Below are 22052 nucleotides of genomic sequence, written 5' to 3' on the forward strand. Positions count from 1 at the left end.
AATCTAGCTTTCTATTTCATCCAGGTGTCAGAGAACCCAGGCTGTACATCGCCCTAATCCAGCCATCCTCCTATTCACATGGGCTTATGCCACAAACCTGTCCCTTAATGTAGGCTTTGAGCCCTGTCTTCTCACTTTACCCCAGCAAGCATTTATACCCCAGAATCACCAGACTTGGCACTTGGATGTATTAAATATCTGGTAAAAATCTAAAATCACATTTAAATTCAGATCATAGACGCATCCCATAATGGCAGCCATGGCTTTCACCTTGTGAACCCATCTGAATGACACAAAGTAGAAGGAGCTGCTGAAAGTACACGGGGGGTGAATGGACCCTGTGTGTCTTCACTGTACATGGTGTACTTGAACTCATGGCAGCACTTCTAGTTTAGAATAAATTAAAGCCTGTAGAGAGGGTGTGTAAGTGGTGACACAAGCAATTAATGATTAAAGATACTTTGCAACTGGTGAAAAAGAGTTAAATTTCAGATTTACAGGTCGGTTTGGTGCTGTCTTAACTCTGCTCCTGCTGAAGCCAAAGCAATGAGCCGTGTTTAGATCTTTAGGCAAGGTAAGGTCTGGGGAGGGAGCCACTGTCTTTTATTAGATTAGCTCTAACAGTGAGGAGAAAACTGGACCATTTTTCAGGCACACAAGGTCTACCTCTAGGAATGTGTTTTCTTCAAGCTGTCCCTTTGAAGTCAGTAGGAGAGTGCATAATATGTAAAGTATCTTTATGGATGTCTGTGACGCTGGAAATTTAGGCTATGTTAGGCAGGGGGCATGCGTTTGCACAAGACTAACACTGGTCTTAACTGGCTACTAGACACTATTACCATACAAATAATAAATTTTGTAGTAAAATTGCAGTGAACAGCATCTGCCTGTGCTCATCTTGCGCAACTTTCCCTCCAGTCATTGCTCAGACTGCTGGATGCTCAAGACCAGTGGGGATCTGGCACAGGGGAACTTACCTGGTTCTCTTTCAGAGTTATCTGTCCCTGTTGCTTGCAGCCGATGAATGTCCTGATACACCTGTAAATCTTCTCATCGTGTTGCACTCTTTGAACAAAGTTAGCAGGAAAAAATCCAGTTCTGTCATCAATTTTCCCCTGTGGAGAAAACATATTGATTGAAGAAGGTTGTTAACACTCGTAGCTTTAATACAAGTTTAGCATAGAAAAGAACATATTTTTCCCTTCGGAAAGAAAACAGATATAAAATAATTAGCACATACCTTCCACCAGTCTTCATTGGAGTCTTCCAGAAGAGTGATCATATCCCCTGGCCTGTAATTAGAAGAGGAATAGTAGTTAAGATGACTCTTAATTGTTATGCATCAGCTTCCACAATTACCTTCTAATAGGAAGGTGGTCCTTCCTTGGTCATTTTATCCGAGCATTTGCCACAGGTAGACTCAATGAGGCAGCAACGTTTTATTCAATCATACATGGTAATGTAGAAAGATGGTCTCTGTATAATGGGGCTAGATCTTTAGTTTGAGACAACATCTGTGAACTGGAATTTTTGCTTCATGTTTAATAAGAAACTGTTTAAATTACAGTCCCTATTTGTTACAGGCATTATCTTGTTACTTCAAGACATTTCACATTGTTGGGACACACCACTTTATCATCTGTGTTTTCAAGCTGTGATTGCAGAAGGAAGGCAGCAGGAAAATAGTTCTATTTAACTGACAAAGGCAATTAGTCAGCGGGGATATAATTCTGCCCAGGAATGTCTTTTTGATTTGAATGGGATATATTTACCTTTATAATGTGTGGTACAGGGTTGTAATTGCTAAGTATCAGCATCCAGCTGACTAGTTCCAAAGTAGAGCTAGGAGAATAATTTGGTTGGAAATGCTAATAGTGAAATGTGCCGAGCTGATTTTGTGCAGGTAGTTGAACAGTTATTTGACCTCCTTCCCCCCATTGGTGGCACTTCATCAATGTTAATATGTAATTACAATAGCGCTGCATTGTAGAAAGTAAGCGGCAGACCATTTCCAAGCAGATTAACCTCAGAAAGCTCTGTCTGCTTGATAAGAGGCATTTCTTTGATCTTAATAAAATTAATGGTTGACCCCTTCAGCTTTCCTTGCATTCCCTGTTAGGCTCACTGTATTGTTCAGGTATCAGCACAAGAGCTTGCAAACGCATCTGGAGCATGTGATGGATAATGGGTCCAATTTAACGGCGTCTGTCAGAGCATGCATAGAAGCTGTGGACCTGTCTAGGATGCAGCTGGGCCTCTTTGGTCCACTTGCTCAGTGGTTATCATTGCTGCTGACAACTGGAGAATCAGGCATTTAGTCTTCTAACACCGTGTGATCTGAACCAGAGTTTTCCAGCTTTCACGGAAAGGCACTTTCAATAGGAAAATAGGGTAGGATTTTCCTCAAGCCCTCCTCGGAAAGCTGCTCCAATGTGTTTAGAATAATTAAATGTTGCTGAGGTGAGAAAGGAAGCTAGAGAAAAAGGACAACTTGGCATCCCAGTGGTAAAAGATTTCTTCATGGGAAAGGACTTCTGAGTCCCTTATTCCAGTTAATATTTAATATAAAACACTTAAAGAGGTTTTGAGAGAGCCCATCTTGCCACTTCAAAGTGAATAGGCTGTAACACCATTAGAGCTCTTACACTGCAAGGAAGAATTCTTTCAACAAGAACGATTTAGACAGCCCCATCCTCCAAAAACCCTCCAGCCTCATCATTAAAAAAATAACTTAGAAAATATAAATTTATTTGTCTCTCTGTCAGAGAAAGATGGCAACTGAACCTGAAGTCTCTCCATGTCAGTGGTCTGACCACTGAGATTTTTAGATGCAAGACCTGCAGATTTTGCTTTCTGATATTTTTTAGCACAGGGCTAACACAGATGTCTCTAATCTCCAAAAAGGATTCAAAATAGAAGTCCCAGCTGGACCTATGTTACTTTTGCTTCCTAGACTTAGGCTGCTAATCCCTGAAAGGGGGCAACTTGCTTGGTGTTTACTGCTGGTTGAAATCACTCTCGGGTCTCATTTTTTACTTCTGTAAATCACAAGCCTGGATAAGCTGTTCGCTCTGCATCAGTGCTCTAGATTTCAGTAGGTGGCAAGATAGGTACTCATCAGCCCTGGAGTAGCCAGACAACCACTGATGGTCATTGTAGCTCCCTTCCAAATATTCTATTCTATTCTGTTCTGTTCTGTTCTGTTCTGTTCTGTTCTACTCTACTCTACTCTACTCTACTCTACTCTGTTCTGTTCTGTTCTGTTCTAATCATTGCAGTGTCTGAAACCTGGGGTTGCCTGTCTCCAGGGCTCTCTACTTATTGTAAAATAAGGCCATCTCTTAGAATAAGTATGTTACTGGAATGTCCTACTTTACTTATGCCAGAGCTTTGGAAAACCTGACTGGCTGCTCCTGCTGTTGAGGAAGAAATCAAGGTTGTTGTAAGTATTGATGTACTACTGGCACCTCTCCGCTGCAGTACTCTGCCACCCCTTGCATCCCCTCAGAGATGAGCTGAGATCTTCAGAAATCTCCCCTAACTCTTCTTCCCAGCTCAGCTCCTTCCCCTGCTACTTGCCTTCATTATGTTAGGACTGATCAGTGTCTGGCTGGTCCCCGAGCTGGGTTCCCAGGACAGTGCTTGTCAGTCTTGACAACATTGCTATGCTGAACCCATCTCCAATAATTCAGCTATGTTAAATGAAAATTCATGCAAGTGAGCTGAATCCTGCCGGCCTCTGCAGTGACCAAACAACATTACTAGCTATTTGGCATCCCTTATGAAACAACGTTAACCCATGTGTTACTGAATTTCTGGCCATGGGAGAAACAACGCTGCTGTAGCTGAGTAACACTAGTCTAAAACCTGGCTGGTGTCTCTGGAAATAGCCTGTTAGTCATGACAGTCCAGGTTGCAGACCACAGGTTGCTTTTTCCCCTAATATGAGGGACAGGAGAATTTTGGAGAATGATGTGTTTTCTGGATTGCTTATGTCTTGATGAGGTCCAGTGCAGGCTTGTCTGAGCGGTGTGCCACTTCATGGAACAAATGTGCAAGCTGGAATACACCCCTAAAGGAGCAGGATGCAAAGTCGAATCCCTCAAGCAGAATAGCTGGCAAGTTGCACTAAAGGTCACCATACCCCGTGGTTATTTCCTGAAGAGCTGACATTCCTAAAATAATGATCAGGAAATGCCAGCAAAGCAGAATGATAGGGAAGCTTGTAATTTCTGCCTTAGATCCCACCCATTAGTTCCAGAGCAATGAGAAGGCACAGCTGGGAACAGGAAAAAGGCTTCCAGTGAAGGAGATGCTGACAAGAGGGGCATTTCTCTGGCAGTTCCCTAAATTCTGTGGCATGTGCGTGATTATTTTTATGTAGGTGATGCCTTGAAGAGAGCTGACATATTTCATGACAAGAGCTCTAGCAAGACCACACAAAATGTGAGTAGCATGAGTCAAACTAATTGCACTAAAAGAAAAGATGTCCTTTCACTTCAGTGGGCTTGGATTAGACCTTGCAGTGCTAGCAACTGATGCAGAAGTGAGGAAGGAAGTGTTAAAAATTACAATTAACAAGGTTATTTTGCAAAGATCAGAATGCATCTTTCTCATGTGAAAACACTGCCATCCAGCAGCTGGACATTGTGCTCTTTTCTCAGATATAATCTGAATGTGAGGAAAAATCAAACAGGACTGGTAAAATGTTCAGCATTAGCATGAGAGCTGGTGAGGAATTCCTAGTTGAAAACTTCTGGTTGAAAAAACAAAGCAAATGAAAACTGAATATTTTCTAGCTAAAAGCCATCTTGCTCCTAAAGTGACATAAGTGTTTTTGAAACTTTTTATCTATTGTGTCCTTGCCAAGAAAGTTGGTCACCAGCTTTTTATCTATGAGAACATCTTTGTATCTACAAGTGGATACCTCTGTAAAAAATGTTTAGTACAAATGTCAGAATGAACCCTCCCTCCCTTGAAGTCATATACAGCCATGTGAGCCTCAGTTCGCATGGGTCAAATCAACTAATAAATATTTTTGGGCTTTACCTCATCTCCAAGTCTTCATTTTCTTGTGGTACAAATTTGTACAAGGCAACATAGGTGTTCATTTGTAACGTGCTTTTATAAAATGGTCCCTTTAAGAAAAAAGAGAAAGAGAAAATATAAATATCTGTCCTGTACAGGAATTTGGTTTGCTTTGTTAGAGACTGAGGAAACAGTGCCTGATCTTCCAAGAAATGAGCCAGAATCATCTCACTGCTTTCACGCCTTGGAGGACTATGGCCCAGATACACTGCGAGCCACTGAGGCAGTAACTATCTTCATATAGAAATAAGATTCTTTGAACCCCAAGATCAAGTTCCAGGCTTCCAAAGAACACAAGCAGAAATCTGCACAAGTTGGTCTTTTGGGTGAGATCTTAAAAATGAGTCTGCCTTTTGCTGTCTGTTAATGTATGACTCTTATGAGCCCAGCAGCGTATTACTGGCATTATATAAGGTGTCTATTATACAGTCCTCGTTATGGATAAAGCTACAGTTGTACAGTGCATAGGTCCAAAACAGGGTGGGAAAATCACTTTTTTAAACAGAAAGCTGCTTGCACTGGGCATCCCACAGAGAAGACTGGCTACTCTATCCCCTCCCTTTCTCCACTGGTAATCTGGAGGAAAAAAAGCACCTAAACTAAACCCCAAATAATCTTCCAAATCAAATCTGTTATTTTTATGTTACTGCAGTTCTATTGTAATGACATGGCCTCCCCACTGGATCTTTTGTGTTCGCAATATCAATTTGTAACAAACAGCAGAACATAAAAGGGACCATAATGGGTAAACCAAAGAGCCATCCAGTCCTGTATATTGCTTCCAACTGTGACCAATGGCCCAGAAATGGTGTAAGAACATGACAGTCAGATATTGATACTTCTCCAGAATAGTGCCCCAGCAGACATACTCAAGGTTTTCAGCTATCCATAAAAACAAGCCTTTTATATGACTTTGCATTCCTACTGCATTCTCACAAAATTTATGCCCATACCGGGGAATGTATACTTTTTGGTTCTTCTCCAAAGTGTTCTGTGCCATTTTCGGAGTATGTAAACACTGAAATAAAGCAAACACATGACATCTTAGGAGTAGTTTAAGACTCTTCACCTCAACAGGATCACTTTTATTTTGTTAATCTCTTCCCTTTCCCCCTTGTTTTCTTTGATCCCTTGTGCTCTCCTCTGAACCCTTCTACACCCCCAACAAAACCACATATACTACTGGCACATAGCACAAAACAATCTCTGTCCTGAAGAATTTACAATAGTAACAAATAAACCATTTTGATCAGATGAATATACACAAGAACAGCGCTGGGAACAGAACCCAATTGCATTACTATTTAAAGTCCAGCAGCCTTTTCCTCACACTGAATACTTTATTTTCATGTTTAGGATGAGCAGTATTTCCGTTTAAAAGCACCTGCAAAACCTGATGACCATATATGTGCAATATTGTGGGAAGTTTGTATGCAAAACCCCTTCTTCCCCCTCTTTGACCCTCTATCTCTAAATGTTTGACAGCCTTCTTCGATCTCTCTCTCCAGTAGTCCCTGCCTGGGGCCAATGGATACACTGCCTCTCTCTGATTTTATACGAGGTACCTGAATTGCTTTCAAATTGGGATGGGTTATCCGAGACACAGGCCTGTATGTGTGAAAATTTGCTTCAAAGTTACTAAATCAGAAACTCACAGAAAAAGACAACAGTCACAGCACCTAATTGTAGAATCATAGAATACCAGGTTGGAAGGGACCTCAAGGATCATCTGGTCCAACCTTTCTTGGCAAAAGCACGGTCTAGACAAGATAGCCCAGCACCCTGTCCAGCTGAAGCTTAAAAGTGTCCAATGTTGGGGAATCCATCACTTCCCTGGGGAGATTATTCCAATGGCCGACTGTTCTCATTGTGAAAAGTTTTGCTCTTGTGTCCAATTGTAATCTACCCTTGTCTTTTCCATGTGACTCCTTGTAAAAAGGGAGTCTCCATCTTCTTTGTAGCCACCCTTTAAATACTGGTACATGGTGATAAGGTCTCCCCTAAGCCTTCTTTTCTCAAGGCTGAATAAACGTAGTCCTCTCAGCCTCTTCTCATATGGCAGGCTTCCCAGCCCTTTGTTCATCTTTGTGGCCCTCCTCTGGACCCTCTCCAGCCTGTCCACATCTTTTTGGTATAGCCGGGAAACTGAACACAGTATTCCAGGTGTGGCCTGACAAATGCTGAGTAGAGTGGAATAATGACTTCTTTATCTCTGCTGGTGATGCCCTTGTTGATGCAACCCAGCATCCTGTTGTCTTGCTTTGCCACAGCAGCACACTGTTCGCTCATATTGAGCTTGTTGTCCACCAGAACCCCCAGGTCCCTTTCCACAGAGCTGCTCCCCAGCCAAGTAGATCCCAGCCTGTGCTGCACTCCTGGATTATGTTTTCCCAGGTGCGAGACCCTACACTTGTCCTTGTTGAACTTCATAAGGTTCTTGTTAGCCCACTCTTCCAGCCTATTCAGGTCTTCCTGCAGGGTGGCTCTCTCTTCCGAAGTGTCCACTTCCCCACTCAGTTTGGTATCATTGGCAAACTTCATCAGGGTACACTTGGTCCCATCATCCAGATCACTTATGAAGATATTAAACAGCACTGGGCCCAATAATGATCCCTGGGGGACCCCACTTGTGACAGGTTGCCAGTGTGAAAAGGAGCTATTTACCACCACCCTCTGGGTGCAGCCTGTCAACCAGCTCCCCACCCACCGCACAGACCACTTGTCTAGACTGTAGCGCATCAGTTTCTCTAGAAGGAGGCTGTGGGAAACTGTATCGAAAGCCTTGGAGAAATCCAGGTAGACAACACCCACCGCTCACCCCACATCAATCGGGCAGGTTACTTTGTCATAGAAGGCGATCAGGTTTGTTAAGCACAATTTGCCCTTGGTGAATCCATGCTGGCTTTTCCCAATCACGTGCTTCATTTGACTTGCGATAGCCCTCAGGAGGATTCATTCCATAACTTTCCCAGGGACTGAAGCAAGACTGATGGGCCTATAATTTCCTGGATGCTCCTTTAAGCCCTTCTTGTAGATTTTGACCCAACATACCTGATATCTAATCAGTTACCCACTATTGTAATTGCATCATGAGCTGACTGATGCCTGTCCTCACTTATCTCCCTAGAAAAACCACAGCAGCTTTGCTACATTGACTGAATTCCCTCTTCACATTTTAAGAATTGCCCGGTGTTTCTTGCTTCTGAATAAATTCTTAATATAATTTTAATAGCTCTCTACAACTACCTGAAAGGAGGTTGGAGCGAGGAGGGGGTCAGTTTCTTCTCCCAAGTAACAACTGATAGGACGAGAGGAAATGGCCTCAAGTTGGGCCAGGGGAGGTTTAGATTGGATATTGGGAAAAATTTCTTCATGCAAAGAGTAATTAGGCATTGGAACAGACTGCCCAGGGAAGTGGTGCAATGACAGTCCCTGGAAGTATTCAAAAAAAATGTGGATGTGGTGCTTAGGGACATGGTTTAGAGGTGGACCAGGCAGCTAGGCTAACAGGTTGGACGCAATGACCGCAGAGGTCCTTTCCAACCTTAACGATTCTAGGATTCTGTGAGTCTATAGGAGCGATTACTCGGCCACACATGTGCTGGATCCTTTCACTCTTCTGCAGGCTGTGTGTCTTCTGCTGTTTCCCTTTAAGCAAAGAGTCTCAAATGTACATTTCCCTAAAATCTTATTTGCAGAAGACAGTTTTTTAATGAGGAAAAAAAAAAAAAAGAACTGGAATAGACCTGATTCATCAAGGCATTAATGTGGCACTGCCTGCTAAAGAGGCAGTGGACAACTGAGGAAAAAGTAGTGGTGAATCACCCTGCAACAACATTTTGAATTTACTTTATTAAATTTTTAATGTCTGTTTAGCTCATGGTCTCTGGATATTACTAGGAGGCACTTGAATCTGAAGGTCATAAAGGTATGTAGTTCACATCTCCACACAACAGAAATCCATCTATTTTCATATTTGTTTGCCCTAGCAGCAGCAGACCAAAGGGAAAAAAAAAAAAAAAAAGCAGGGATTTTTACAGTCTGAAAAGGATTTTACCATTTCCATAGCTTCTGCAAACAGTGTGGGCACTTTATTAAAAGTCTACCAAGGGGAAATTTTTGGAGTGACTGATGCATAATTTATACCCTGAGCCTCTGAAGGATGGATTGTAAAAAAGCTAGTGCTGATCAAAGGAATCGTTAATGTGCCACGGAAGTTATTTGGAGGTTTGACACATGCTGAGTTTTTAAACTAATCTCTTTGAGTAAGTTCCTTGAATGCCTCTGAGTGCATTCAGTGAATGCAGATCTCAGAGAAAAAAAGTTTCTTTGGGTTTCAGAAATGACACTACTGATCGACAATGAAATAAAAAGTTATGTGAAAACTCAAACAGGGCCAAATTAGTCTCAGGTGGGCAGGATTAAACAATGTGAAGCAGACTGAATTCTTTATCTTTAACCAGGTTAGGTCAACTTGCACTTGCAAGACAGACAACCTAAATAAATTGTCAGGAGAAAGCAGATAACATAGATGGGATGTTCACAAAATGAGAGGGAGGAAATGACTGAACACAGTGAGAAGTGATAGGACCAGGAGGGGAGGAAAGGAATAAAGAGGTAGCATAAAATGGGAATGGACAGCTGAAGCTGGCATTTCACCTCCATGAATTGCTAGCAGCATGTAAGGAGCACTGGGGGGTCTAACACATGAAAACTATGCTCACTGTGATTTATTTTTGTAGTTTATATCTCATGTGAGATTCAGCAAAGCAGCCTTCAGGTGCTGTTAGAGAAGTTGCTCTGATGGTTTGGGCCTGAAGTTTTGCTTAGTGCTCCAAAACCCTTTGTACTTATTACTTCCTTCACCATGACTGAATTCAAGAACAGGGTCACAAACACCCCCCCTCAGTGGCTGAATTTTCATTACTAAGCTCTCGACTGGTATGATGGTCTCAAAATCCCATCATACCAATGCTGTAAAAACATTACTCTTGTACTGCAAGCAGACAAAAGAATTGGGCTATTAATGTTACTGGGCACATACTATAGTTGTACTGAGAAGCTGCAATTACAATCAGGATTCGTTGTGTTGGATATTTTACAGACATATGGATATTATATGATTCATTTCCTGTCCCAAAGAGATTGTGGCATACAGAGACATGTAGACAAGTCAAACATATGGAAGAGCAAGGAAGTATTACTTTTGTTCCACTCTGCCAATGCGGAACTGAAGCATGTTAAGTCTACAGTCTTGTTCATGAAGCATAGGAGATAGGGAATGGACCTGAACCTTGTCCAGTGCCAGGTCTGGACACAACAAATTAAGAAAACTGGTGGATTGGATTTCATCTGAATGGCAAAAAGCATTCCCCAAATTCTTGCACCAACTACATGCCCCACTCACTTCCTGCTCTGAAAACCAGAATGCTGCTAAAACACGGACATGCCATAAAAAACCACCTGAAATAGGTTGTACGCAGGCCTATAATTCTGAAGATGCTATCCTGGCCTGGCAGCACTCACCGCTGTTGCTGCGTTTCCTGCTTATGTCAAGGGTGCCTGCAGAGCTACCGCCTTCCTCAGGAACTTCTGCCAGGTCAGCTGTCTGCAGGGACAAAAAGAGTAAATGAGATGGGACAAGCCAGAAAAAGTGAGCAATGAGGTGAAATAAGACCACACAAGAGCCTTTGGGGAATGTAGTACTTGGGTGCTAGCACAGCAGAGCAAGTCCGCCTGATGGGACTGCAGAAAACACTGTACCTGGTGATGCATAACAAATACCTACTTCACAGGGAGCAGTGAAAGCCCAGAAAGTCAGAAAAGCCAGACCAAGTTTCTAGTCTGAAGTACAAAAGATTTCTGCAGTATAAAGTGAAGTGAAAGTTAAGGAACAAAGGATTATGTTAAACAATGTGGTTCGCTGTATAAAGCAGAAGGGGCTTGGGGGAATTTGTAGATCCTGCAGGTATAATAAATAGCTGTCTACCAAGGAGACTGGACATTAGTTGAAACTATTGACTATTAATTTATTAACCCTGAATACATTATTCAGTAAAATAACTGTAATGTAAGGATGATTTTAATTCTGTTAACATGCTGTGAAAGAGGGAGCTGGAGTGTGATGGAGTTGGAGCAGTCAGTCTTTAAATATCTGCCCTCACTCTCTTTTTAAACAGTCGTCTGGCTGGTATGGTTAGGGAAAAATGAAACCCAAATGTTCTTACTAGAATTACTATGATTTCTTATTTGTACCATATTAATGTCAATCATGATTAGGGACCCATTGTTCTAGGGTGTAGGAAAACGTGGGATGACATAATCCCAAACCTCAGAAGTATACTCTGCATAAGGCACCGTATTCCTTGGTTGGGTAGTTGGCTTCTCCATGTAGAGCCCAACAGGAACCAGGAGCTGCTCCAAACAACTCTGTCTGCAACTGACCTTATGGAGCTTCAGTTTCTGAACTCTCCACACGTGACTTCTTTTGGGTAAAATGTCTTTTATAACCATAAAAAAAGCCAAACATTGAACTTGAGTCAGGTGCTCGCTCTGATCTGAAAAACTCTGAATTCTTATATGCTCCTAAGATTTATTTTTTTTTCTTAACAGAATTTTCAGACACATGGAAGGATTTAACTTAATTATCCCATGACACTCTAGAATTATACTACATACATAGCTCTGTCCATTGCTTTGCAGACCTTTGCCTGCATTACAGGAAGAAAAGCCAAATGAGGAACATTCACTGCTTTTGTTCAGGGAGCAAAAAATCCGAATTGCTTTACAGATTTTTATATGTTTTTTTCCTTTTACTAGTGTTGACAAAAAAGCTTTTTTTAGAAAGTACTCTGACAATTTTATTTCCCCTATCTAGTACTTTCCTAGCTACTTCTCCATCCAAGGATACTAATGAAAAAAGAGGTTATAAGTAGATTTATGCCACAGGTATCTTGTGTTTATCTTGTTTCCCTTGCTATTTTAAGAGCTTTCAACTTTACTGCTCTGTTATGCCTTGGTTTTAGACTCAGCCTTTCACAGCATTGCATGCTTGTCTTGCATCTTGCACAAATGGGCCACCCCTAGACAAGAAGGCATTGCAATAGCAATGCTAACACGGAGTCACTGTAGAGCTTATCTAGGGATTTCTAGTGGCTGGGTGGGGAAGCAAAAGACTGGCTTTGCTGAAATAGTAAGCCCTAGCTATTTTTCACCTCATTGCTATGGCATGTTCCTCAGTCTTCATAGACTAGATTCATAGTTCCTGAATGGCTTCATATTTTGTTGGGTACTACTGCATATGGGATGTGCAGTGACTCTCTTCAGTATGTACCTCATCCAAAACCTCCTGAAGTAACCTCAGTTACCTTTAATGATTTTTCAGTCGAGAGCTATATGACAAATGGTCTAATAGAAATTACAGAGATACAAAGTTGCTTTTGAGAGGAGCTGAGCCACAAAAAAATAACAAGAACTGGAATCACATTTGCATCACCTCAAGTGACTTTCTGTATAAATGTGGGTTGCAGAAGCACATTTTTGAAGGAAGCAGTAGGTAGTAAATCTGGAGCATATGGCCACTTTCTTTTATGGGAAATGCAGAATCCGGGCTGAAAAATCACAGTGGGTGCATCCACACTGCTCAGTCATGTTAAAAATATCTTGGCTGGTTCAGAGCAAGAGAGTTATCGCTACTCTGTGCAGAGACATGAACTGCAATCCTGGAAGCTTCATGGCTGTAGAGACAGGGCACGGCTCCTAGGCTAGTCACCTTTGGTTTTAACTACCTTCAGCAGGAGCAGCTATGCTGCTCTGACCCAGATAAAGCCCTTTGACAGCTTGGACACCACCTGCGAGATGCAGTAGGATCCCAGGTGTCACCATGTCCCTGGTGACTCTGGTTTCGTCACATGGCAGAACCTTGAAGAACTCCTCAGCTCCTGGGGCTGGGGCACAGCCCAGCTGCAAAGCCCCAGTGCTGCTGTGAGCCTCACAGCTGCATTGCTGCTTCTGCTTTGAGAGGAGAAGAGCAGCACAGGAGTGAGGACCATTGGGGAAAAAGCTTAGTCCCTATGCGTTATTAACTGCACATGTGCTGCTAGTTCACATGCTCTGGTGCATTTTTACCTGGGCTCTAAGGGCTCTGTGTCACGTCCCTGCTCTGGTCACTGGTCAGTGCCTGCTCCTGGGTCACACATCACAGTTGTAAAGCTCCACGGCTCCATCATTTGTATCAGGGTTGTGTCTGCCCCTGGTTTTTATCCTTGTCTCAATACACAGGCTTGCACTGGCAGAAATTATGGTTTCACGTGTCTGTTTATTCAGTTCTCTAATGCTTTCTCTTTTCTGTATGCTGACACATGTTATATTCTCTCTCAGCCTCAATACCCTGGAGAAATTCCCATAATGAACTTGCGTTCCTCATTCTACACCCACACCCCACCTAGTTATGATCAGCTCCCTAGGGCAAACTGACACAGCATTCGTGATTTCTACGCTTGAGTTGTCATTCATAATTCAACATAATGCTTTATTGATTTAGAAAGCAATAATTACATTTGTAGAACTTCTGTTTCAAAGTAAATTAAATAATTGAAAGAAAGAATTGTAATCACAATGCGACAGGTGGTAGAGTCACTTTGGGTTTTAAAAAAGACTGGAAATTACCAAATTCCTTTTAAGGCACAAACAAGGGTGGATAGAGGACATGTCCTTTAATAACTCCCCTGCAGATTTCACTTAGTTCTTGTTTAAATTTATCTATCTTCTTTCCCATCTGACACAAATGAATGTCTGTTTAGAGGCCACCTATACCACCTGAGGTTACAGTTCAGCCATGTGAGTGAGCATACATTTAAGTGCCAGGGAAATGTTGTACCAAACATAAACAGATTTTAGCACAACTTTAAATTAAACATGTAAGTATTTGCTCTGAGGCCTGGAGACCAAGTCTCATCATGTCTCTGTGCCTGGTGATTTTTATTCTGAGGTGAGTGCAGGAAAGATTGTCAGATAATGTGGATCTGACTTTTAGACATGACAATCAGCTTGAGCTCCCAGTGTATTCAGCTGTGATTTTTTTTTTGGGGCGGGGGGCGGGGAGCGGGGAGGATTTCTTGGGAAAAAAGAGAGCCCCAAGCACAGCTTTAAGTGCCTGTTTATGAGAGATGAGAGGGTATGAAATGTTCTTTCAACACCATGCATGAGCTCCTGATCTCACGGGTCCCAATACTGTTGAAATAACCATTTCTGTAAGGAAGAAATTGGTAAGCATTATTGTTGAGCTAGGTATGGATTTAGCAAAGGCAGAGCTAAGGGAACTATTGTTTCCCTTGTCCTCCTTCCCTAGCTTTTCTGCCGTGGTCCTGAAGAAGTGACTGTTATGATAGGAGAGAGTGAATGACAAGGATTAACATGAAGGTGAAAATGTCCCTGACTGGATACGACAAGCTGAACACACCTTCCTGTATTTGGGTTTTGGAGAGAGGAACCCAACTCTGTGATGCCGCCCTCCTGAGTCTACACTGGGCAGGGGTGTAGGTGCCAGTCCATTGCCTTGTTGCAGTAGCCGTGGCTTAATTTTGGCTGGGTTTGTATTGTGGAGCTTGTACTTTTAAATCTAGGCGCTGAGGACTCCAACTCATCACTATCACTTGTATGAAGGGTAAATGCCCACCACCACCAAGAGGCAGGACGCGTCTACTCCAGCATGACAGTTAAATATCTGTTCCACTTTTACACGGATATGCAAAATCAAAAGAATATAATTTCTTTTTCCAACCTGATAAAAGAAGATTATTAATTTAATTTGTATTTTTTTCAAGAGTCATCTAAAAGATACTTAAAACCTGAGTTTGCAAAAATAATGTTTTCTGGTCTCATTTTGGAAGCTGGGTGTGAGCTTATTTTTTTTTTAGTTTGAAATACAAGCTTTGTGAACTCTGATACAAACTCCTGTGAATGAATATATGTTGCTTCTCCACAAAAAAAATGGAAGAAAGATGTGGGATACTTACAGAGTTTCTGTTGGGAGAGTCAGACCCACTTCCAGAACTGCCCTTTTTGGTTTTCTGAGCTAAGGAAGTCCCAAAGCGGAGAGTTTCATACACAGGGTCAACCTTATTTCCACAGGCTGCAACAGAAGGAGCAAAACATACATCAATCCCTCGAAGATCTTTCTGGTCATGTTCCTGCTCCACTTGGAGAAACACCTGCCTCTACCAACATGCTTAGACACAAGTTGAGAGACTATCCTGATAAAAAGTGTTTGATGAACTTAGTGGAACTGGCTTTTGCTAGCAATTTTCTGCTGCCTCTCTGCTCCTGTAAAGATCATCCTCCTCTCCATTGCCTTGTGTCTTTTCTTCTGCCATCTCCCTTCTCTAATCACCACTGATGCTGCCTACAGTGAGGTAAGGAAAACAAAGTACCAGGAGGCTTTAACCCATGTTTGCTGCCTGTTCCTACCACTGAGCTCTTGGATTGCTCTCAACAGTAGATGCTTGAAGGGAAAAACCCTGCATCGTGCCTGAGCATCCTTGCAGTATGGGTGGGCCATCACCTTTATCCATCTGTCCTCACAGTGCCACTACTTGGGCAATTTGGATAAACAGGATGGCCTGGATCTTCCTTGAAAGGTACTGACATCCCCACTGTGGGGCCATATGAGGTCTGGAGGCAGGTATGAGTAGGTACCTGCTGTTGGGAATGTGGTCCAGGTTGCTCAGCTCAGTCTAAGGGTAGCCAGAAAGGCCACCACCCCCACTGGCGTACGTCCATTCAATTCGCACTCCCACTCTTGCTCATAGCTGGCCCCAAAGTCATCTCCCATGGCAGAGAAATGGATGTCGTCAACTGGCATGAGCAAATTCAGTTCAAATCCTCTTCTACATCCTGCATTATTAGACCTCAGCCTCCCTCACACTACAAGGCAGCAGACATGTAGAATACAGTACATTTGTAGCATTGTGTAGAAGGAAGGAAATTTTGACCAAAGTACTGAGAAAATACATGGGATTTTGAATTTTGATGACAGCAAAGCACACCTCATTTTTTAGCCAGAGTTTGTTCCAAATGTTTCTATAACTTTTGACAAAAATTATGGATGTTTTTTAGAATGAGAAACGTAGATGAAATCCATGTAATTAACTTTTTTTTTTTTAACTGCCCAAACCAACAAAGTAAATGCTCTCAGACAAGTTATTTTAAACTGACTGCCTAGTTTTGGCTTTCATTTTTTGTACTGCCAGGCTTGCCTGGTCAGCGTACTGGTGGGGAGAAATATTTGCCAGAATCAACTCAACTTCTCCATTTCAAAATGCTTCTTATCAGGAATTTGGTATTACAGTGAGCAAAATCTGGTCTTTTAAGTACTCAGACAATGCATAGAGATGGTCAATAAGGAAAAATATGAGGAAAGTAAGAAGTGTGGGTGAAAAAGGACAGGAACCTAGCAAAGTCCCTCAAAAGCCAGACCAATCTTTTATCTGGTTCTTCCCAGCTCAGACCTTCACCTCAATATTCCAGTGTTTCCTCCCTTTAAGTTCCTACCTGGAGCTCAGGTAGTTATTATTATAAACAGGGTGATTACTAAGAGGGTATATATATGGGGTTTTGAGTGAAACGCACAATAAACACACCCTCTCCTCTTCCAGCTTTGTATCTTTGAAGTGGTCCTTTCCTGAGATGGCAGAAGGACATCCAGTCACCGAAAGGAGCTGGAAGGCTGCTGAGGGTAAATACCACGGCTGGAAGTCTGCCGCTGCTGTTGCAGAGCACTGCCAAAGGGAGACTGAATGGAAAAGCAATCAAAACCTACCAATAGGCATCACTTCTTTGATGCAGCCAAACTGTTCATGAATGAGTAGTGGTGAGCTGTAGTACCGTCGAAATCCCTTTGGCTGGAGGGAGAGAAAGCAAAAACAAATGAAGTGCATTGCTGCCATGACCGAGGTAGTAGAAACAGCTCTTCGGCCAGTGGTGTAACAGTGCAGCGAGGCTGGAAATTTGCCTCCTATTGTTGAGTCACTGTGAGGTTTATAGATCAGGGATTTATTTGATTTTTCTCCTGGAAAAAAACAATTTCCCGTATTTATGCCTAAGGAGGAGGCATTAATTTTCAGCCCCCCTTTTTCTTTTGTCTTACACATAATCAGCACTAATTAATTGCAGCAGAAGTGCTCCCTCATTAGGGAAGTTTCCCTCTCCCTTTCTTCTTATGTAGTGTGAATTTGCATTGTTTTGCATTTGCTAAACATGCGACTATTCTTCCCTACCCTAACTCCAAATCCTCATGTTCCCACATACGCACTTGTGAAATCCAAGGAATTTAGAGCCTTTCTATAGGTCTTTCTAAGGTTTGCTGCTGACTGACAGAAGCTTCCACTGCTTTTTTGTCTTGTAAGATCAAAAAGTTCCCCAAGTCATCACCAGATGAGTACCCAAAATGAAGGTGCCCTTCAAAGTATTAGAGATTCACAAATAGTCTCTCAGGTTTCTAATCTTTGCAGTCACAGTGAGAAGAGGGAAAGCCTCATGGGGATGTGCATATTTTCCGTATCTTATGTTCACTATACACCAAAAAATGATAGACAACTAGTTCTTTTGCTAATAAACTGCAGTATAGATGAAGAAGGAATGAGGGGACTGATAAATTTAGTTTTTTAGAGGAATAAATTTCAGATTCCCCAGCCTCAGTTTGCCCCCAAAGAAACTAGATTCAGATACAACATGAGCTCATAAAACTCCCATAACTTTGCGGGACGACCTCCTGCTGTAAATTTGGCGTCTGTTTTTCTGCTTCTTTAAACTAGTGACCACAAGAGCTGAGGCTGGAATCAAGAAATGCGTGAAACAATATGAGGTCATTCAGCGCTTCACAGACCAACTTCCTGGACCAGAATGCCTCACACTAGGGCTGCAATTATGGTTTAAATACATAAAGATTTGCCTCAGGTGAATAACCAACAATAGCATTCACCGAATACTCTTGGACAGAAAAGATCTTTCCAGTGAAACGTGGGTTTTCTAGCCCTTTTGAAGTCAATGCTTGCATTTTTTCATCATTTAACACAGTGAAACTGTTTGGATTTAGCTTGTATTTGTCTCAGGTGCCTTCAGGTTGCAACAAATCTGAGAACATCTGAAACGCGAATATATGTATTCAGTTTTCATATTCCAAATGGTCATTTTTTTGAGTTCTTTTTCTAGGAGTAACCAAAATAATCATATTCCCATAAAAGTCATCAAGATGGGTTAGAATAGTCTCAATTGCAGTGTCCTGCCTTTGCCAATAATGAGAATTTGCTGCTCAGAAAGTGACCCAGACACTAAGGTGTTGTGTCCATACAGGGACAGGTCTCCTCCCAGCCTCTCCTACGGAGAGATTGCTTCAAACTCTGTAGTGTCTCACTGTGAAGTATCCTTCGCTTTTCTTTTTAAGATGAATTATGGTTTTTCTTCAAGCCCTAACAGTGAAAAAAAAACCCAATAAAACATAATTTGAAGGATTTTTCATTTGTTAAACTCCATTGAAATATTTTGAATAATTTATAGCATTCCTTGAGAGATTTACACTAAAGCAAGCACAGTTTAAATCAAGGGAATTAATTCTGTTATTCAGCTAAATTTGGATTATGTAACTGTATTTTCACATCCACAATGCAGACTAGATTTGTGTTTCATTTTTGTTCAGGTTTTTGAGTAGTAGCAATAGCCCAAATTGATAATAGGGCACCACCTGGCTTTACTTTTCCCACCTCAGTAAAGTGACCTGGTGTCAGTTCTGTTAATGCACCAGCTAAATGCCAGCCACGGGGGTCAGGCACACAAAGCAAGCGGCTCCAGCCCAAGCTGATGCCTCCCACCGCGCTTGCTGACCTGAGCTGCTCACTTACCAGCTTGCCCATGCAACGCTGTTGTCCAATACTGTCTACACACTTGTGGTGGATGCTCATCTTACACGCCTTACAGCGCAGTCCATGTTTAGCGTTTGTCCCTGTGAAATGCATAGAAATGATTTAATTAGACAAAATCAATACTTTCCATGCATTTAACAAATGACCTGAAAGAATTGATGGGGAGGTCAGTTGCAGTAGAGTAAATATTGACAGCATTCTTCGCCTTGCCTACTTTTTTTAATATACATTTACATATGCATTTTCTTTACAGCCTCTCCATTTTAGGCATTTCCCCCCCAGGCTCTTTCCTAGGCTGTTGCTGCCTTTAGATATATATTAGATTATGTTCTGTTGTACGATAGTTGTCTTAGTGATGTCTCTGCATTATGAACATCAAGCAAAACCCCTTTGCTGTTTTGGGCTTGGCATGAGAGCTGAGCATGGCTGAAGGAGCCACTGAAGGAGCACCCAGGCTCTGGAGCTGCCCTGGGGAGCCAGGCCATCAGTGGAGGGCCAGGTTTTATGGGTGAGAGGTAGCTCCAGGGGTGCGTGAAAAGGCTAAACCAGCTCCCTTACCATTGCCCACCCATGCGCCTAGGGTGGGCAATGGTAAGGGAGCTGCTCTCACCTCCCTGGGCCAGTGCTCAGAGGGTGCAGGAAGGGCTCCTGGCACGTCCCTGAGCAGGGCAGTGAGGATGCCATGGGTCTGACCTTGCTCTCCTTCACTGGCAGTGGAAAAGTTCAGTGCCACAAGTAGGGGAGCTCCAGGAGAAGTTTTGCCTTACACAAGCAGACTTCTCTCACTTGGGCAACCGTAGTTCTGCATTATCTTCAATGTGGACCTACTCTTAAATGACAGAGTCAAGTCTCTTTCCTTACAGGCAGGAAGAGCCACTCTTATTCATACACCCGCAAGACTCCCTAAAATACACAGAAGCAGTTAAGCTGCAGCAACTCTTTTAACCCCACAGGACTGCGTAAATGGAATAAGTAAACAACATGTCAGTTCATTATCATCTACTGTGAGAGTGAGTAAGAAACAAGATAGTAAAAAAACCCACAAAAAACTCTTGACATTTTAGCCGGCCCTCATTAGTCAGACATGATAGGAATATTAATCAGAAGGATCCTGCATCTGAAAGTACTCATGTAACTCTTGGTTATTTGAGTAGTTAACTTCATGTACACACTGCTGACTTCATTCAGTGAAATGCTACATCTGAAAGAAGCACTTCAGGAAAGGGCTCATCAAGTTGGTGACAAAACCTGAGCCTTGAGAGGACCACTTTCAGGGGAAGAGGTTGCTGAAGTGGCCACTTTCAAGCCAGAAAGAGGCAGCCTGGAGGAGCTGGGGGCAGCTGCAGGCTCAGACATTTCACTTGTGTGCTTCTTGTAGGACAGGGCACTGACATCCTCCCCACGTTCTTACGGAGACTGCTGGAGAGATAGGGAGTGAACAGGGTTGAGTGCGGGGTGCACCCCGGAGACTCCCATGGAGTGGGGTCAGCGCCTGCTCCCCACTTGTTGCCTGCCTGGCCCCTCTCGACTGAGCCAATGCAAGGCACCTCGCCCTCATTCCTGGGGTCCTTTTTCCTAGTAAACACAGGATTTACTAGAAGAACACATTCCTAGTTTGTGTTTTTTGTTTTTTTTTTTTTTTTCTGTGTGGTTGCGCTTGGATTATTGTGCTGTGAGGATTTTTTCAGTTATAGTTTCTTTTCAATAACACATGCTCGACTTCTGTGGCTTTGTGCTTTTATTACTGATGATGAAATGCTGAATCACCCTTCCTGACGGTCAACAACTAACACAGTCAGAAAACAGGACTTCCTCCACATTTTTTTATTCTATTTATAGAACGAAAAAAGGAAAATGACATCATATTTTGCCTATACAACACGTATTTAGCGTCAGTGCTTACACTGGGTTTAAGTCTCCTCTCACGCTGGTCTGTACTGACATAACTCTTACCTGTTTTACCAAGTTACTCCTGAGATCCAGCTGAAAAGGCAGTGAGTCTCACAGTCCTTTCTGCTGGCTGTGTTATGGTCTGGTCTGTTAACATTACAAGGTGGATATTACTCCTTACATGTTATAGCCACGTGATCACAGAAGATACACATTTGTCAATACAACTGTGCATCCAAATGACACGCAAAATGAATGCAAAGTATCTGTGCTACTTTCAAAAATCAAAACCCAGCTTCTTCAGAGAAGTGGTCATGTGAAAATGAGTAAGACAATAAATTACAAAAGAGCAACACTATATTGCTGGATGCCATTTGTTACCTGTGGGTAGGTAAGTAGTGGCTTCAAAGAGAGGAAAAGTATTTCAGTCACATACTTGAGTCTATAAGAAGTCTTTGTAAATCGAAATGAAATTCCCTATCACTACCAAATGCTTCAGTCTTTAATTCATTGTCATTTCTAACTACTTGGTTTACTGTGGGACTAGGCAGCTTGGAAATAATTTGCATGTATCTCCCTGCCTCCAACTGAGGAATAACTAAAGGGCTTGAAGAAGCAGCATTTATTCTGCATTTGCACTTAACTACCATAGCTCAAGCTCTGAAAATGGCATTTCTACAAGACACATTTTCTTTTTTCCCCAGGACAATTCTTTCTTCTTCAGTTTCTGATCTCCATCACACTAAATCAAACCTCCTCAGAGAATCATGGTTGAGCTATTTCAAAACTGTGTGCCAGAGATCAGACAACTACATATTGGCAATGTATCTGACCCAAAAGTTGAGATTCAGAACTGAAGCACAGCCACAGCTCACATTATGGAGAAGAACAGATCCACATTTGGTATAGGTGTAAACGAGACCAGGGTTTGACCTGTTGCATCAGTTTTTGCCTCCCATGTAAACAAGCAAGCTTGTTGACTTTGCAGTTGTCTGAATGGGGCTGGTTTTGGAAGGCATCCTGGTAGTTTGAAATGGGGAAAAAGCAGGCAGAACATGGATCTTGTAAACAAGTTATGTAAAGGTGAGTGAGTACAGTGAGAGTCCTACAGTCATGCCGGTATAAGAGAGGTATTTCATTATGCTTAAAGTAGTGGCA

At 42.3% G+C, this 22052-nt stretch overlaps 1 protein-coding gene across 3 annotated transcripts in view; it reads right to left on the reverse strand.

Annotated features, from left to right (window-relative positions):
• Positions 1-22052, reverse strand: part of STAC (SH3 and cysteine rich domain) — a 163874-nt gene that overhangs the window by 10663 nt on the left and 131159 nt on the right. For all 3 annotated transcript variants that reach the window (XM_087741055.1, XM_087745916.1, XM_009464443.2), the window contains 8 exons: positions 18984-19084; positions 16907-16988; positions 15105-15220; positions 10615-10696; positions 6042-6106; positions 5050-5138; positions 1241-1292; positions 978-1115 (listed from right to left, as the gene is read on the reverse strand). In XM_087741055.1, the coding sequence (XP_087597181.1) occupies positions 978-1115; positions 1241-1292; positions 5050-5138; positions 6042-6106; positions 10615-10696; positions 15105-15220; positions 16907-16988; positions 18984-19084 (725 nt within the window). The remainder of the gene's footprint in view (positions 1-977; positions 1116-1240; positions 1293-5049; positions 5139-6041; positions 6107-10614; positions 10697-15104; positions 15221-16906; positions 16989-18983; positions 19085-22052) is intronic.

This window comes from Nipponia nippon, unplaced genomic scaffold (assembly GCF_047370975.1).
Source record: "Nipponia nippon isolate SJK-2023a ecotype South Korea unplaced genomic scaffold, ASM4737097v1 scaffold_1, whole genome shotgun sequence".
Taxonomy (NCBI): Eukaryota; Metazoa; Chordata; class Aves; order Pelecaniformes; family Threskiornithidae; genus Nipponia; species Nipponia nippon.